The 19,366-nt window shown below is 47.6% G+C and overlaps 1 protein-coding gene across 3 annotated transcripts in view; it reads left to right on the forward strand.

Moving 5' to 3' along the window:
• Positions 1 to 19,366, forward strand: part of CERT1 (ceramide transporter 1) — a 173,175-nt gene that overhangs the window by 114,928 nt on the left and 38,881 nt on the right. For all 3 annotated transcript variants that reach the window (XM_065406520.1, XM_065406517.1, XM_065406519.1), the window contains exon 9: positions 9,732 to 9,818. In XM_065406520.1, the coding sequence (XP_065262592.1) occupies positions 9,732 to 9,818 (87 nt within the window). The remainder of the gene's footprint in view (positions 1 to 9,731; positions 9,819 to 19,366) is intronic.

Genomic DNA, 19,366 nt, shown 5'->3' on the forward strand with positions numbered 1-19,366 from the left:
GCACAGACTGGTGGGACCGCATAGTGTTGCAGGTCTGGGATGATTCCCAGTGGCTGCGAAACTTTCGCATGCATAATGGCACTTTCCTGGAACTTTGTGACTTGCTTTCCCCCGCCCTGAAGCGCAAGAATACCAAGATGAGAGCAGCCCTCACAGTTCACAAGGGAGTGGCAATAGCCCTCTAGAAGCTTGCAATGCCAGACAGCTACTGGTCAGTCCGGAATCAATTTGGAGTGGGCAAATCTACTGTGGGGGCTGCTGTGATCCAAGTAGCCAACGCAATCACTGAGCTGCTGCTGTCAAGGGTAGTGACTCTGGGAGATGTGCAGGTCATAATGGATGGCTTTGCTGCAATGGGATTCCCTAACTGTGGTGGGGCAATAGACGGAACGCGTATCCCTATCTTGGAACCGGAGCACCAAGGCAGCCAGTACAGAAACCGAAAGGGGTACTTTTCAATGGTGCTGCAAGCACTGGTGGATCACAAGGGACGTTTCACCAACATCAACGTGGGATGCCCGGGAAAGGTACGTGACACTCACATCTTTAGGAACTCTGGTCTGTGTGAATGGCTGCAGCAAGGGACTTACTTTCCAGACCAAAAAATAACCACTGGGGATGTTGAAATGCCTATAGTTTATCCTTGGGGACCCAGCCTACTCCTTAATGCAGTGGTCCCCAACCTTTTTGTGGCCAATAGCACATTCATGTTTGCAGAAGAGTGTGGCAGGCACCAACAATTTTTTAAGGCTTAATTTGTATTTGTACATTAAATAATATGAAAAACCTCATATTTAATATTACATAATATATGAATCCATAAGATAAAAAAGGTAATTTTACATGTAAAAGGTATTAATTAAATCGGCAATTACTCTTTCACCTTACCATGTGAATTTGCTCTTTTTTATCTACCTGTAAGAAAATTAAGGAGTTTTTACAAAATAAATATCAAAAACAGTTTTCATCTTATTTATTTTAAAAAAGTAAAACATTGTTGAACTGCTGGTCCAAATATATTTATTATTCTTACTTTAACATAGCCAATTATGGTTAATTAAAAAATATTCTTTGTATTGTTACTTGTATCTGGATGTCAATAAACAAACAAATATGAAAAAAAAGTTAAACACAAGTTAATCATACGGGCTCATCAGCACTTAATGGAAAATAGGTATCACTAATTCACGTGGTTTTTCTAATAGTCAGTGTGATTTTTGGCACTGCATTTCTTCAGCCAATTTTTCGTAGTTGGGAGAGTAGGATGATATTCCCGTTCGTAAGCAATCGTCAAGATGGGCATCTGTAAGCCGAGATCTGTATTTTGATTTTATGATGTTCATTGTTGAAAACAGGACTTCACATAGATAAGTGGAACCGAAATAAGATTTTATTTTGTATGCTACATTTTTTTAAGGCAGGAAACTTTTCGGTCAACCAGATTCCAAAAGTTTTCATCTGTTGCGCAGGATTTTAGAACAATATCATTTTGAAGGTCCAAAATCTCCAGTTCCACGTCTTCTGTTCTTACTTGAATGAGACTCGCAATTGATGTAGCCATTTCTGTTACCTCTATTTGGCAAGTAAAAGGATTCACAAGAAAGGCAACTACAGGCTCAGTGATGGTGAACTGTTGAAATCTCTTTTCAAATTGTTCCAGAAGTGTTTGAATGTGGATAACAAATGGTGATGGGTTAAAATCACTGTCACATACCATTTTCTTCATACTTGGGAAATGTACGAGAGACTTCGTCTTCATATGTGACATCCACAAGATCAGTTTTGCTTTGAATGATTTTACAGAACCTATAATTTGAGCCACATGTTTGTCTTTTCCCTGGAGCTCAAGATTGAAAATGTTCAATTTGTCAGTGATGTCGGCAAGAAAAGCCAAGTCCATTAACCAGCTGGAGTCTTCTAGTTGCTCGAAGTTCTGATTTGTGGACTTCAGAAATGCTTTGATCTCTTCACTTAGGCTTAAAAAAAGTGCAAGAACTTTACCTTTGCTCAGCCATCGTACTTCTGTGTACAAGATAAGATCAGATTGTTTATCATCAAGGTCTTCCAACAGGGCCTTAAGTTGGTGTTGCAAAGGTTTCGCTCGAATAGAGTTAATTATTTTAATAATGACATTCATGACGTGTTGAAAAGAAAACTTTGACGCACAAAGCTTCTTGGTGGACAATGCAATGATAAGACAAAGTTCGGAAAGGATTCATTCTTCTTACAGAGTGCAATGAATCCATTGCCGCTGCTCATCATTGTTGGTGCCCCATCAGTGGTGATCGCAGACAGCTTGTGTAGTGGCATACTAATTGATGTTGCGTATGATTTGAATAAATTATAGATGTCCTCACCCTTTGTTCACCCTTTCATAGGCAATACTTTTAGTAACTCTTCTTTTACGGTGAAGTTACGAAATACCATCCTCACCATAACTGCCAACTGCGCTGTATCCGATATATCTGTCGACTCATCAAATTGCAGTGAAAACCAGTCACATATTTCCAAGTCATCCTTTAGCTGAGTTTGCATGTCGTTTGAAATTGCATGTATCCTCCTCGTAACTGTGTTGTCTGATAACTGCAAGTCTTGTATTGCTGACAAAATCTCACCCTTGTTAGGAAGTCCTTGAAACAGGCAATCAGCACCAGTCAAAAATGCTTCCTTCAACAATTCACCATCTTGAAAGGGTTTTTTCTTCTTTGCAAGCAGATGAGCAATTTTAAAGGAAGCAATAGTAGCACTTTTAGACTTTACCACTTGTCTAGTGAAAACAGATTGCTGGGCAGATAGAAGAAAATTAATCAACTCAGATTTAAGTGGATGGCTAATGTCATAAGAGCTGTGATTAGTTTGGAAATGGCGTTCGACGTTTTTTCGGCACTGCAACAGAAAGCAAACACATTTCCCTTTATTTTCAATAAAACAATAGGATTCTTCCCACTCTGTGTTGAAATAATACATACATACATATATTTTATTTGAACCACTCATTTTGGGGCAAAATGTTAAAAAAATAATAAACCGCAAAGCACAAGAAAATAGCAGTATCAGTGCCATGGAAGAATACTCACATACAGGGCCGGCTCCAGGCACCAGTGGAGCAAGCGCGTGCCTGGGGCAGCACATGCTACGGGGCGGCATTCCGTCCATTCTTGGGACGGCAAAGTCGGAGCTTTTTTGGGCGGCAGTTCTGGGCAGCGCAGAGAGAAGCCAGAGAAAAGCCGCGAGGATAGAGAACACCGGCGCCTGCAGCCCCAGAGTTCTCTGTCCCTGGAAGGCACGGGCCCCGGCTTCTCTCCCCTGCTGGGCACTAGGCGGGCACACATAAATGCCCTGGTGGGCGCCATGGCACCCACCGGCACCACGTTGGGGACCACTGCTGTAAGCCAACCGCCCTCCCCCCTTTGATCACCGCTTGCAGAGGCAATAAAGTCATTGTTGTTTCAAATTCATGCATTCTTTATTAATTCGTCACACAAATGGGGGGATAACTGCCACGGTAGCCTGGGGTGCGGGGGGGGGGAGGAGGGAAGGACAAGGCCACACTGCACTTCAAAACTTATTGAATGCCAGCTTTCTGTTGCTTGGGCAGTCCTCTGGGGTGGAGTGGTTGGGTCCCCGGAGGCCCCCCCACCACGTTCTTGGGCATCTGGGTGAGGAGGCTATGGAACTTGGGGAGGAGGGCGGTTGGTTACACAGGGGCTGCAGCGGCGGTCTGTGCTCCTGCTGCCTTTCCTGCACCTCAACAATACGCGGGAGAATATCCGTTTGATCCTCCAATAGCCTCAGCATTGCTTCCTGCCTCCTCTCATCACGCTGATGCTACCTGTCATCTTGATCCCGCCACTTCTCTTGCTCCCACCACCTGTCCTTGCGTTCATTTTGTGCTTTCCTGCACTCTGACATGTCTGCCTCCACGTATTCTGCTGGGCTCTTTCAGTGTGGGAGGACTGTAGGAGCTCAGAGAACATTTCATCACGAGTGCGTTTTTTTTGCCTTCTAATCTTCGCTAGCCTCTGGGACGGAGATGATACGGGGAGCGTTGAAACATTTGCAGCTGCGGGAGGAAAAAAAGGGAGAGTAGTATTTTAAAAAGACATATTTTAGAGAACAACGGGTAGACTCTTTCACGGTGAACCAAGGTGTTAACATTACATAGCACGTGTGCTTTCTTTATAAGGTCGCATTTTGCCTCTTATATTGAGGGCCTGCCAGTTTGGTGTGAGAGATTACACACGCAGGGCCGGCGGGCAACAAAATTCGGCTTGCAAGCAGACATGGTAAGCCACAGTCTTTTGGCTTCTTTAACCTTCATAACATGTGGGAATGGTTTCAAACAGCAGCACCCTCGTTTCCCATACCAAGCACCCGTTGGGTTGGCCATTTAAAAGGAGGGGCTGCGGTTTTCGGGTTAACGTGCAGCACAAACCCAACTAATCCCCCCCACACACCCTCCCAATTCTCTGGGATGATCGCTGCCCCCACCACGTGGCTAACAGTGGGGCTGATTTCTGTTCAGCCACAGGCAAACAGCCCAGCAGGAACGGCCACCTCTGCATGTCCCCTTAATAAAATTCCCCTATTTCAACCAGGTGACCATGAATGATATTACTCTCCTGAGGATAACACAGAGAGATAAAGAGGATTTCCGCTCCATCCCCATACACGTTAACAGACTTTTCCAGTAGCTGTACTGGCCGCGAATGCATCCCAAGTCTTCAGGGCAAATTAATCATTAAACACGCTTGCTTTTAAACCATGTATTATATTTACAAAGGTACACTCACCAGAGGTCCCTTCTCCGCCTTCAAGGTCCAGGAGCCTGCCTTGGGTGGGTTGGGAGGGTACTGGCTCCAGGGTGATAAACAGTTCCTGGCTGTCGGGGAAAACGGTTTCTCCGCTTGCTTGCTGTGCGCTATCTTCAACCTCCTCCTCGTCATCTTCCTTGTCCCCAAAATCCACATCCCTGTTGCATGAGATTCCATTGATGGAGTCCATGCACAGGGGTGGGGTAGTTGTAGGGGCACCCCCTAGAATGGCATGCAGCTCATCATAGAAGCGGTATGTCTGGGGCTCTAACCCGGAGCGGCCGTTTGCCTCTCTGGTTCTTTGGTAGGCTTGCCTGAGCTCCTTAAGTTTCACGCGGCACTGCTGCGGGTCCCTGTTACAGCCTCTGTCCTTCATGCCCTTGGAGATTTCTTCAAATATTTGGGCATTTTGTCTTTTTGAACGGAGTTCTGATAGCACCGATTCCACTCCCCATACAGCGATCAGATCCCGTACCTCCCGTTCGGTCCATGCTGGAGCTCTTTTGCGATTCTGGGACAGCATGGTCACCTGTGCTGATGAGCTCGCCACCCTGGGCAAACAGGAAATGAAATTCAAAAGTTCGCGGGGCTTTTCCTGTCTACCTGGCCAGTGCATCTGAGTGGAGAGTGCTGTCCAGAGCGGTCACAATGGAGCACTCTGGGATAGCTCCCGGAGGCCAATACCGTCCACACTACCCCAAATTCGACCCAGCAAGGTCGATTTCAGCACTAATCCCCTCGTCAGGGAGGAGTACCGAAATTGATTTTAAGAGCCCTTTAAGTCGACAAAAATGGCTTCGTCGCGTGGACGGGTGCAGGGTTAAATCGATCTAACACTGCTAAATTCAACCTAAACTCGTAGTGTAGACCAGGGCTGAGTCACCATGTGGACCTTGCTACAGTGGCTGAACACAGTGACTTAGGACTTGCCTACATAGCCCTGCAGTTGGGACTACAGTTATGTGAATTGCAGTGTGCACTAACTGCCCCATGTGGATGCTACTGGTGCAAACTAAGTTACCTTGTTCTCTTTAACGTAGTCCTATTCAACATGAACTAGGTACCTTTTAGTTAGCACCAGCAGCATCCACACAGGGCAGTTAGAGTGCAACAATTTGGTGTGTTCTGCAAGTCACAGCCCCACAGTTCACACTGCAGCACAGTATAAACATAGCCTTAGGCCTGGTCTATACTGGGAGGGGGTCGATATAAGGTACGCAACTTCAGCTACGGGAATAGCGTAGCTGAAGTCGACATATCTTATTTCGACTTACCTCCCGTCCTCACAGTGCGGGATCAACGGCCGCGGCTCCCCCGTCGACTCCGCTACCGCCGCTCGCCCTGGTGGAGTTCCGGAGTCGACGGGAGCGTGTTCGGGGATCGATATATCGCGTCTAGACGAGACGTGACATATCGATCCCCGATAGATCGATTGCTGCCCGCCGATCCAGCGGGTAGTCTGGTCGTACCCTTAGTGCACAAAAGGGTAGTGGCACTTAGTGCACTGCAAGTTGGGATGTAAGGGCTACCGTCTCTTTGTGGATAAGCTCTAAGGTATGTTGTAGGAGTTCAAAGAAAATGTTTTGATACTTCTAACATATATTGTAGTCAGGAATTTTGGCTTTTATTGAAATCCATTAATAAATATTTGTAAACATTGTAAGGAATGAATTGGTTGAAAGTGTGTCTGCCTGTCAGCCTGAAAAAGGTACTGTAATTTCCATAGGATGTCTACTAAAACAACTGAAAAGTACTGAATTTTTAAAATGATAAACTAAGGAATAATCATTTCATTCATTCGATGTATTTATTCTTCACTCACTTCACTATCACTACATGCTTCCTCCCCCAGCCTTAACTTTTCCTGTGTTTGTGAAATCTAGCATTGTGATTTAATAAGAACTAAAAATTTCAAAACGAAAGTCCCTGGACTTCTGCAACATCAGAGCTTCATAAGATTGCTTTATAGATAAAAGGAAAAACATTTATTACCTTTGGGGCTGGTGAATATGTGAAGTTTGTGAGTGTCAATGGGCCTTGCTAAATGGTGTAACTTATAACACTCACCAACTAACTTTTTTTATATTGGATTTTATTACTGCCATAAGGAAATGGCATTTTTAAATCTCCTAGTAATATGATAACTTCACATGTATTTACACACATTTTTAGATGGCATCAAACAGTGAAGAGGCATCCATTGGGCTTTTAATAAAATTCTCAACTTCTACAGCCTCATCAGGTAGCTTTTTCAGTTCCACTGGCATCCACTTAACTGCCAAAGCTTTCCAGTGAAGTGAACATTGTGTCCAAATAGCTTGGAGTGCAATAGTCTGGATTCTAGTCACAAGATCACTGTATTTTCTTCTTATAGCTCTGGCATTATAAGTCCCAGTACTAACACAGCAATACCAATCCACTCTAGCTGCAAAAACTGATTGTTGAAAACTTCAGATTTCCCCCACACACACCCATCCTCCCATACCACATCCTCTCGGACAGCAAAACAGGCAGTACTCACATATGGGTCTTTCCTGTTCATATTGGACAACTATTAAGTTGGGCAGAATAAGATACCATAGTTTCATCCAGTTAGAATTAGCTTTCTTGAGCTCTTCTAAACAGCGGTTTGCCAAATATCTCGAGCCATATCATGAATTTGTCAGCTGACTGAATCACAGGAAAGGGAAATTACTTTTAACTTAAAAAGCTGCAGCAGATTCCAGCACAACATTGGTTGAACTTTTTGTCTCAAATATTGTCGTTTCTGTATTTATGAGCCATGGTGGCTTTTACTATCCAGTGACAGCAAATAATGGCGCTCAAAGGGTTTTTGTGTTTACAGCATTACTATATGAAACAGTCTTCTGATTTTGTAACCTGGTAACTTTTGGCTTAAATTCAGTGAGTTTCTTTCTTCAAGATGGATGGTTGGTCTCCAAATGGCCCACCTCTTTAATGACTGTATGCATGTTCCAAAATCCTTTGCTAGTTTACTTCAACTCCTTTGAAGTATCAGGGTGGCTGGCAAGCATTCTGTATACATTTTGGTCTAAGTTTGCCAGAGAGAAAAGTAAGGCTGCAAGTGGCCAATCCATAGAAAAAGGAAGAAAGGGTGGGTGGATGGAGCCGTCCTACTCCATTGAATAGGGCAGGAAGGTAATCCAGTTAATTTCCCTTGAAGGAAAAGCTGGTGAGCAAAAAGCAGCTACAGGCCATCTGCATATTCAGCAGGCATGATTTTGTGTTTGTGTTCAGTTCAGTTTTGAATTTATTTCCACTCTGCTCCTGATGTCTTCTGATCCTCCAATTAGTACCTTGTCCTGTCCCAGAACTCCCTCATTTTGAGACTAGTTAGCATGATTCCATGATCCTCTCCTATGTGTCCCCCAATCCATCATCTCCTGGGCCATTATCACAGTGTCCCCAGTCTCTTTGCTCCCCTCCCCCCAGCTCAGCCAAGCAGCTGGAGTTAAAAGGTGAGGTTGTTTCTAAATATTTATATTTATAAACAGTGCTCTTTATACATGTTTTTTTAAATACCTCTTTATTTCTTTACACTTCTATCCACCTCCAAAAATAGTGGCTGTCACTTCTTAGCAAGACTTACAAACAAAAATGAATTTTGAATTTTTGACCCAGGTCATTTTAGAAAGATGATTGTGTACAAATAGATTTAAAAAAAAAAAAAAATCAGACTTCCCACAAAGACACTTCACTGAAATGAGAAGTAGCACACAAAATATCAAGATGTTCCTGTTATTAAATTAGCTGGAGAAGCCTCGAAAACTATGATTCTAACAGAATTAGCTTCAACATTAAAATATGGATTATTATGGAGGGGAAGTAGTTTCTCCATAGTAAGTCTGTAAAATAAAACTTCATATGTTAAACCACAGAGTCCATTACATGGATTCATGCAAAAACAAAGTAAAGTTGGAGTCTTCATGAACTGCCATTTAAAAAAATAAAACTGCTTTTTATTGTGTAATGTTAAAACTGACAAACTAATAAAAGAACTTTTAGAGTTGATAGGCCATCTGTTCTTTCAGGAGTCTACATATAGCAGGGGTCCAAGATTTTACACATCATATTGTATGTGTTTATAATGGGGTGAATTAAGGAAGAACAGACTGGTCTTAAAAGGCCAGTGTTATGATCATGTTTTTTTTAAAAATATATACATTTATTATTAACACTTTAAGTGATCAAGCTTAGAGGAACTTTAAGATCAAACTTAAGCTTTATCATGTTGTTCTTTACTTTTTGCATTTTTCTCTGCATGGACAATGAACATATTTTAGTTGTATTTCAGGCATGAAAGGCTGACAACACAGCTTAATATTTCAGTCCCGGTAATGGAATGATAATTTAAATTACACTTTATGCTGGGCTTTGCAAAAGAATTTATGGAAACACTTTTGTCACAAACTTCGTAAAAGAGTTCTCAAATAATAAAATGTGTGTGTGTGTGTGTGTGTGTGTGTGTGTGTGTGTGTGTGTGTGTGTGTGTGTGAGAGAGTAATATGTAAAACCTAAATTTTAGGCCAAATTTTACCTGATTGTTTTTTAAGTGTGAATTTCCTGGCTTTTGTTGTTAAATGCATTGAGTGGAGTATTATCTTATTTTACCAAGTAGTGCTTTATTTTGAATTTTACTCTTAATTTTGTTAAACTCAACTAATGGTGAAAAGACTCATTGTTATGAAAAATGGCTTTTGTGTAATAGGTTCATAACTTTATATTTGTTACGTGCTTCATCTGCAAATGAATTAGGACTTTTTTACACTGATAAAGAAAGCCAATTTATCAAATTGGCTAACTTTCATTTTTTAAATTAAACTCCGTTTTCTGAAGTGTAGCATTCACGTTTCCTCCATTTTCTTTGACTGTTTGTTTTTCTGTGTTTTGGTTTAGGAGGGTCCTAATAGTCTGATTAATGAAGAAGAATTCTTTGATGCTGTTGAAGCTGCTCTTGACAGACAAGATAAAATAGAAGAACAGGTATTGATAGTACTAAATGTTTTAAGAGGCAATTATGTTCCTACTTTTAAAAAATACCATACTTCAATCTAGGATCTTTGTCTGTCTTTTATGGTCCAAATTCTCTCCTGGGATACATTCACAGAACTCATGTTAACTGGTAGGAATTTGCCCACAGGTATGTGCACAGAAGTTTGACCGTTAGAATTTGTATAGTAAAATATTTATGTATTTATAGCACCTGGGAGTCCTTGTTATGGACAAGGACCCCATTGTGTTGGGCATTGTACAAACAGAACAAAAAGAGAGTTCTTCAAGTGCTTGCTCATGTAGATTCCATTCTAGGTGTGTGTGCGTCCACATGTGTGGCTGTCAGAGATTTTTGCCTTAGCAGTACCCATAGGGCTGGCTGTAGTGCCCTCTAGAGTGCCTCATTCATGCCATGGTATATCAGGCGCTGCTGGCCAGTGACCTTTCAGTTACTTGATGGAGTCCCCTCTCCATCTGATTTATGAGCGCTCTATGCAGGCTGCACCAAGTATTTGGGCTTCCATGTGCAGTGGGCCGGCGCCGAAGAAGGAGGCAAAGCGTTCACCGGCGCTGAGCAAGAAGGCCCAAGGGTCATCCGGTAGAGGGACCAGGCCTGTCTGCCAGCCTTCTCCGGAGCAATCCGAGCATGCCTCTGCAGCTGGGGCTCTTAGGGTATGTCTACACTACGGGATTAATCCGAATTTATATAATTCGAATTTTGGAAACAGATTGTATAAAGTCGAATGTATGCGGCCACACTAAGCACATTAATTCGGCGGTGTGCGTCCATGTACCGGGGCTAGCGTCGATTTCCAGAGCATTGCACTGTGGGTAGCTATCCCATAGTTCCCGCAGTCTCCTCCGCCCATTGGAATTCTGGGTTGACATCCCAATGCCTGATGGGGCCAAAAACATTGTCGCGGGTGGTTCTGGGTACATCTTCCCCCCTCTCCAGGGAAGCAACGGCAGACAACCGTTTCGCGCCTTTTTCCTGGGTGAACAGTGCAGACGCCATACCACGGCAAGCATGGAGCCCGCTCAGCCTAAGACAGCAGTCATGAACATTGTAAACACCTCACGCGTTATCGTGCAGTTTATGCTGAACCAGAACCTGCAAAACCAGGCGGCGAGGAGTAGGCTACAGCAGCGCGGCGGCGAGAGTGATGAGGACATGGACATGGAATTCTATCAAACCGCTGGCCCCGGTGCTTTGGAGATCATGCTGTTAATGGGGCAGGTTATAGCCGTGGAACGCCGATTCTGGGCCCGGGAAACAAGCACAGACTGGTGGGACCGCATAGTGTTGCAGGTGTGGGACGATTCCCAGTGGCTGCGAAACTTTCGCATGCGTAAGGGCACTTTCATGGAACTTTGTGAGTTGCTTTCCCCTGCCCTGAAGCGCCAGAATACCAAGATGAGAGCAGCCCTCACAGTTGAGAAGCGAGTGGTGATAGCCCTGTGGAAGCTTGCAACGCCAGACAGCTACCGGTCAGTCGGGAACCAATTTGGAGTGGGCAAATCTACCGTGGGGGCTACTGTGATGCAAGTAGCCAAAGCAATCACTGAGCTGCTGCTACGAAAGGTAGTGACTCTGGGAAATGTGCAGGTCATAGTGGATGGCTTTGCTGCAATGGGATTCCCTAACTGTGGTGGGGCGATAGATGGAACCCATATCCCTATCTTGGCACCGGAGCACCAGGGTACCCAGTACATAAACCGCAAGGGGTACTTTTCAATGGTGCTGCAAGCACTTGTGGATCACAAGGGACGTTTCACCAACATCAATGTGGGCTGGCCGAGAAGGGTTCATGACGCTCGCGTCTTCAGGAACACTACTCTGTTTAAATGGCTGCAGCAAGAGACTTACTTCCCGGACGAGAAAATAACCGTTGGGGATGTTGAAATGCCTATAGTTATCCTTGGGGACCCAGCCTACCCCTTAATGCCATGGCTTATGAAGCCATACACAGGCAGCCTGGACAGGAGTCAGGAGCTGTTCAACTACAGGCTGAGCAAGTGCAGAATGGTGGTAGAATGTGCATTTGGCCGTTTAAAAGGTCGCTGGTGCTCGTTACTGACTCGGTCAGACCTCAGCCAAACCAATATCCCCATTGTTATTGCTGCTTGCTGTGTGCTCCACAATCTCTGTGAAAGTAAGGGGGAGACCTTTATGGCGGGGTGGGAGGCTGAGGCAAATCGCCTGGCTGCTGATTATGCGCAGCCAGACACCAGGGCAATTAGAAGATTACACCAGGAAGCGCTGCGCATCAGAGAAACTTTGAAAAGCAGTTTCATGACTGGCCAGGCTACGGTGTGAACGTTCTGTTGGTTGAAAACCCGCCCCCTTGATTGACTCATTCCCTGTAAGCAAACCACCCTCCCCCCTTAAATCACAGCTTGCTTTTAAAGGAAATAAAGTCACTATCGTTTAAAAATCATGTATTCTTTATTAATTGATTATAAACATAGGGAGAGAACCGACAAGGTAACCTGGGTGAGGTTTGGGAGGAGGATAGGAGGGAAGTAAAAGGCCACTGAAAAAATTCAATATAATGACAGCCTTTTGGTTGGGCTGTCCACTGGGGTGGAGTGGGAGGGTGCTCGGCGCCTCCCCCCCACGTTCTTACACGTCTGGGTGAGGAGGCTATGGAACATGGTGAGGGGGGAGGGAGGTGCTGCAGCGGCACTCTGTTATCCTGACGTTCCTGACGCTCCACCAGACGCCGGAGCATGTCTGTTTGATCATGCAGCAGCCCCAGCGTTGCAGCCTGACACCTCTCATCTCTAGCGTCCCTCATGACCTCACGTTCACTGGCATCTTTCCTGTACTTAGATACCGTGTCCTTCCACTCATTCAAATGAGCTCTTTCATTGCGTGTGCATTCCATTATTTCCGAGAACATCTCGTCTCGCGTCCTCTTTCTCCGCCGCCTTATCTGAGATAGCCTTCGGGACGGAGGAGGGAGGCTTGAAAAATTTGCAGCTGCTGGAGGGATGAAAAAAAGGAGAGAAGTTTTTTAAATGATACATTTTACAGAACAATGCTTATACTCTTTCATGGTGAACAACACTATTCACATTACATAGCACATGTGATTTCAGTACAAGGTCGCATTTTCCATCTTAATATTGAGTGCCTGTGGCTTTGGTGTTAGAGATCACAGACGCAGGTCCAGGCAACAGAATTCGGCTTGCATGTGGCCATGGTAAGGCATTGTCCTTCGGCTTCTGCGCCCTCCTTTCCCACATAGCAAGCAAAGCCCGTTGACTGCTGCGGTTTTCCTGTTTACCTTCAGCAGCAGAAAACAAACTAACCCCCCCACACACACACCTGCCATGAATTATCTAGGATGATCGCTGTACCCCTCCCCCCACCGCATGGCTGGCATCAAGGAAGATCCCTCCTAGCCAAAGGCGAAAAGCTCAGCACCAATTCCCCTCTCCCCCCCCCTTTGCACTTGGCTAACTGCAGGGAAGGATTTCTTTTCAGCCACAGGCAAACAGCCCAGTAGGAACGGCCACCTCTGTCCTCTTAATTAAATTCCCGTATTTCAACCAGGTTACTATGAGCGATATCACTCTCCTGAGGATTACACAGCGAGATAAAGAACGGATGTTGCTTGAATGCCAGCAAACACCGGGACCATACGCTGCCAGGCTTTGTCATGCAATACCAGATTACTTGCTACTAGCATGGCGTGGTCAAGTGTCTTACCATGGAGGACGGAATAAGGCTGCACTGCCCAGAAACCTTCTGCAAAGGCTTTTGGAGTACCTCCAGGAGAGCTTCATGGAGATGTCCTTGGAGGATTTCCGCTCCATCCCCAGACACGTTAACAGACTTTTCCAGTAGCTGTACTGGCCGCGAATGCATCCCAAGTCCTCAGGGCAAATTAATCATTTAAAAACGCTTGCTTTTAAACCATGTTTTATATTTTAAAAGGTAAACTCACCTGAGGTCCCTTCCATGGGGTCATGGTCTTGGGTACTGGCTTGGGAGGGTACTTCAGTCAGGCTGAGAAAAAGATCCTGGCTGTTGGGGAGAACGGAGTGCTGTGTGCTCTCCGCAAGCTCGTCGTCCTCCTCTTTCCCGTCCGCAGAATCCTCAGGTGTGGCTGATGAGATTACCCCCGCCTCGGAATCCACAGTCAGAGGTGGGGTAGTGGTGGCGCCCTCCCCCCCCCCCCCTAGAATTGCATGCAGCTCAGCGTAGAAGCGGCATGTCTGCGGCTCTGACCCGGAGTGACCGTTTGCCTCCTTTGTTTTCTGATAGGCTTGTCTGAGCTCCTTGACTTTCACGTGGCACTGATCTGAGTCCCTATTGTGGCCTCTCTCCATCATGCCCTTGGAGATTTTTTCAAAAGTTTTGGCATTTTGTCTTTTCGAACAAAGTTCTGCTAGCACTGAATCCTCTCCCCATATAGCGATCAGATCCAGTACCTCCCGTACGGTCCATGCTGGTGCTCTTTTTCGATTATCGGCCTGCATGGTTATCTGTGCTGAGCTCTCTGTGGTCACCTATGCTCTCCTGTGCTGGGCAAACAGAAAATGAAATTCAAATGCTCGCGGGGCTTTTCCTGTCTACCTGGCCAGTGCATCTGAGTTCAGATTGCTGTCCAGAGCGGTCACAATGGTGCACTGTGGGATAGCTCCCGGAGGCCAATACCATCGAATTGCGGCCACACTAACCCTAATTTGAAATGACAATATCGATTTTGGCGCTACTCCGCTCGTCGGGGAGGAGTACAGAAATCGATTTTAAGAGCCCTTTATTTCAAAATAAATGGCTTCGTTGTGTGGACGGGTGCAGGGTTAATTCGATTTAACGCTGCTAAATTCGAATTAAACTCATAGTGTAGACCAGGCCTTAGTCCTCTTAAAGGTCTGTCACTGACTCTGGTGAGTGGTACAGGACCCACCCCCCTGCCTGCACCATCGTCATCCCACGTGCAGAGAGGTGCCACAGGACCAGGCTATGGCTCCGCGAGAGGGGAAGCCAACCGTTAAGACCCCTCCGGGGGCGCGGGAACACCGTAGATCACCGGACAAGCAATCCCTGTGGCAGGTCGCAGCCGTGCCGCCGATTGCCTAAACTCTCCCCCTGGACGTCGAGACATTATTTCCCAGTGCGGGGTCGGCACTCCCCATATTATGACAGACTCCGTTCGCCCCCTCACTGATCCGCGTCTAGACGTCTGTCTCGATCGCCAGCACCATGGGACCACTCCCCCTCGTGTTACCAGTCTCCCCGGCACCCATTTCCCCCCCAATGCAAATCTCCCCGGCACCAGGACCGTTCTCCCCGGAATAGCCACCGATCGCTTACACCTGGTCAGCGCTCACTGGTAGCCATGACCAGCAAGCAGGTGTCGTAGTCTCCTCCCTGGTCACCAGAGAGTGTTTCCTCTGGCGCGGAGGCCCGGCTCAGCCCATCGCCCCAGTCTCCGCTACGGGTTTGGACGCCCGAAACTGCTCTGCTGTCCACAGCACCGCAGTGGCAGCAAGGCCAGTGGCCAACAGAAGGCCATATTGAGGAGCATGGGGCGTTCCAGTGATGACGATGTCCCCTTCGCAGCACGTATCAGTGGCCGTGTCGGAGCAAAGATCGACGGCCCCACCGGCACCAGGCCCAGTACTGGAAGCTGGCTCCGAGGTCAGGGTGGAAGATCCGGTGCCCACCCCCAAACCTCCCTCTCCAGTGGCTGCTGAGCCCTCCGCACCTCCACCGGTGGCCATGGCCGTCACTTCTTCCCCGGACGAGGCGCTCACGGGACCTTCCAGGGCCAGCCCTCCAGATGACTTTAAAGAACACCAAGCCCTTCTCAGGCAGGTGGCCAAGAACTTGGGGCTGGAAGTGCAGGAGATGGTGGAGCAGGAGGACACCCTTTTCAATGTCCTCTCGGCTTCCACGCCCACCCTGATTGCCCTACCTGTACAGGATGGTGTCCTCTATGGAAGTCCCCATCCTCCATCCCACCCACCTTGAAATGGGCCAAGAAAAAGTACTTTGTGCCGGCAAAAGGTTTTGAGTACTTGTATACCCACCCTCCCACGGGCTCGCTGGTGGTGTCTGCAGCCAGCGAGAAGGACAAGCAGGTCCCCACCACCTCTACCCCCAAGAACAAAGAAGCCAAGAAACTTGATTTATTTGTTAGAAAAATTTATTCAACGGCCAGCTTACAATTCCGAGTGGCAAACCATCAGGCCCTGATAGGCCGATACAATTTTGACCTCTGGGACAGCCTCCAGAAGTTCCAGGACTCTCTCTTCCTCAGGGTCAGGGTCAGGAGTTTGGTATCCTGGTAGAGGAAGGGACTGCAGCAGCCAGATGCTCCCTGTAAATGGCATGGGACATGGCGGACTCAGCAGTGAGGGCGGTCACATCGGCGGTGGTTATGCAACGCAGCTTCTGGCTCCAAATGCAAACCTTTCCCAGGAGATGCTCAATTCAAGCCCTCCGAAGTTGGGCTCTTCTCTGATCAAACGGATGCCAGACTACACGGGTTGAAGGACATGAAGGCTACCCATCACTCGTTGGGCATGCATACCCCTCAGTCTGCCAGAAAGCCATTCCGGCCTCCACCACCATTGAGGCCTTGGCAAGCCTGGCAGGAATCTACAAAGAAAAGGGTTACAAGGTTTAGCCCTCGCCACCCTTCCTCCTCTCACTCGCCATCCTAGCCCAGCCCAGACCTACCAAGCACACGGGGGGGCAAAAGTGATTGTTTTGAGGGCGCGCTTGAGAGCGATGCTCCAGTCAGCCAGATCCTGCCCATCCTTTCCTCAACTGCCTTTCTCCCTACCACTTGGCCTGGTCGTGGGTTACCTTGGACTGCTTGGTCCTGGACATAGTAGCTTGGGGCTATACCCTGCAGTTTGTAGATACCCCTCCTTCCCGCCCCCCTGCTTCCTCATCTCTCTTCAGGGACTCCTCTCACGAGCAACTCCTGGTTCAGGAGGTGGACAAGCTCCTGCAGTTGGGGGCTGTGGAGGCGGTTCCACGGGACATGGAAGGAAGAGGATTCTACTCCCGATACTTCCTAATCCTGAAGGCCAAGGGAGGACCTCAGACCGATCCTGGAACTGCATGACCTCAACAAGTCTCTCAAGAAGTTGAAGTTCCGCATGGTCTTCCTGGCCTCCATTTTCCCCTCCCTGGATCCGGGGAACTGGTACGCCATTCTCAACTTAAAGGACGCTTACTTCCATGTCTCCATATTCCCATGACACAGACGGTTCCTGCATTTCATAGTGACTGGGCACCACTTCCAGTTCACGGCACTGCCCTTTGGCCTGTCCTCAGCCCCTAGGGTGTTCACAACATGCATTGCACCAGTAGCGGCTTACCTCAGATGTCGGGGACATCCAGATCTTTCTGTACCTTGATGACTGGCTCATCAAGAGCAGGTCTCTGGGTCATGTGCGGAGAAACTTCAATCTGGAACGCTCGACCTGCAATGACCTGGGCCTGTTTATAAACACAGAAAAGTCCACGTTAATGCCGGTCCAGCGCATAGAGTTTATAGGAGCAGTTCTCGATTCCACACGAGACAGGGCCTTCATTCCGAAAGCACGCTTTCAGGCCATGGTGGATCTCATTTTCTACATGAGGAGACATACGATCACCATGGCCCACACTTGCCTGCGGCTGATGGGGCCACATGGCAGCGTGCACGTACGTGGTCAGGCACACCCGGCTTCATCTGCGACCCCTGCAAACATGGCTAGCAACGGTCTACGTTCCCAGCAGGCACCCCCGGGACCAAGTGGTCATGGTGCCGGACCGCGTCTTCTCATCCTTGAACTATTGGCTAGACTCCAAGTCAGTGCTGCGGGGAGTTCACTTTGTGTCCCCATCACCGTCGCTCACCCTGGTCTCAGATGCATCAGACCTGGTCTGGGGAGCCCACCTGGGTGAGTGCAGCACTGGATGCAGCACAACTTAGCTCTTCATATCAATGTCAGGGCAGTGCGCCTGGCCTGTCAGGCGTTTTTGCCCCACCTAGAAGGCAGGGTGGTACAGGTCCTCACGGACAACATGGCCGTGATATATTACATCAACATTACATCAGGTCATTGGCCATGTGTCAAGAAGCGCTCAGCCTCTGGGATCTTTGCGTGCAGAATGCCATCCAGCTGATGGCCACTCATTACCTAGAACCAGGAACGTCCTGCCAGATCGCCTCAGCAAGGCCTTCTCCTCTCGCCACGAGTGGTCCCTCCATCCGGAGGTGGTCAACCTGATCTTCCAATGGTGGGGGACTCCCCAGGTGGACCTGTTTGCGTCCAGGCAGAACAGGAAGTGCCACGTATTTTGCTCTGGGATCAGGAAGGCATCTGACAGGGAGCCCTTGTTCCCACCAGGGGATAAGGGCTCCCTGTCAGATGCCTTCCTGATCCCAGAGTCGGGAGTGCTGATCTGCGCTTTTCTGCCAGTGCTGCTTATCCACAGAGTCCTGCTAAAGGTGAAGCAAGACAGAGCGTGAGTCATTCTCATTGCCCTGGCATGGCCTTGCCAGCACTGGTTTAGCATGCTGCTGAGTCTTTCAGTGGCCAACCCACTGCAGTTACCTCTCCGTCTGGATCTGCTATCCCAGAACCACGGCAATCTGCTGCAACCGAACCTGGCGTCGCTGCACCTGACGACGTGGCTGCTCCGTGGCTCCGTCAGGCCAGAGAATTTCGTCTTGGATCACGGCGTGCATCCGCCACTGCTACGGGCTGGGGAAAGTGCCCCTGTCAGTGACTGTGACGGCTCATTCCACTAGAGTGCAGGCATCTTCATCGGCCTTCCTGGCACAGGTGCTGATCCAAGAAATCTGTTGGGCCGCCACCTGGTTGTCCGTCCATACATTCACGTCGCACTATGCACTGACTCAGCAGGTGCGAGACAACACTGGCTTTGGCAGAGCTGTACTACACGCTGTACAAGGGTGAACTCCGAGCCCACCTCCATTGATACTGCTTGCTAGTCACCCAGAATGGAATGGACATGAGCAAGCCACTCAAAGAACTAAAAACTACCTTTCGTAACTGTTGTTCGAGATGTGTTGCTCATGTCCATTCCATTACCCTCCCTCCTGCCCCTCTTTTGGAGTTGTCGGAAAGAAGGAACTGAGAGGGCGTGGGCTGGCAGCGCCTGATATACCGCGGCATGAGCGCGGCACTCTAGAGGGCGCTACAGCCGGTACTATGGGTACTGCTAAAGCAAAAATCTCCAGCCACGCACGTGGGCGCATGCACACCTAGAATGGCATGGACATGAGCAACACATCTCAAAGAACAACAGTTACGAAAGGTAGGTAACCGTTTTTTCTAGACAAATTGGAGGATTGGACCAAAAGAAATCTGAGGTTCAACAAGGACAAGTGCAGAGTCCTGCACTTAGGATGGAAGAATCCAATGCACAGCTACAGGCTGGGGACCAACTGGCTAAGCGGCAGTTTTCCAGAAAAGGAACTGGGGATTACAGTGGATGAGAAGTTGGATATAAGTCAACAATGTGCCCTTGTTGCCAAGAAGGCTAATGGCATATTGGG

This window comes from Emys orbicularis, chromosome 6 (assembly GCF_028017835.1).
Source record: "Emys orbicularis isolate rEmyOrb1 chromosome 6, rEmyOrb1.hap1, whole genome shotgun sequence".
Taxonomy (NCBI): domain Eukaryota; kingdom Metazoa; phylum Chordata; order Testudines; family Emydidae; genus Emys; species Emys orbicularis.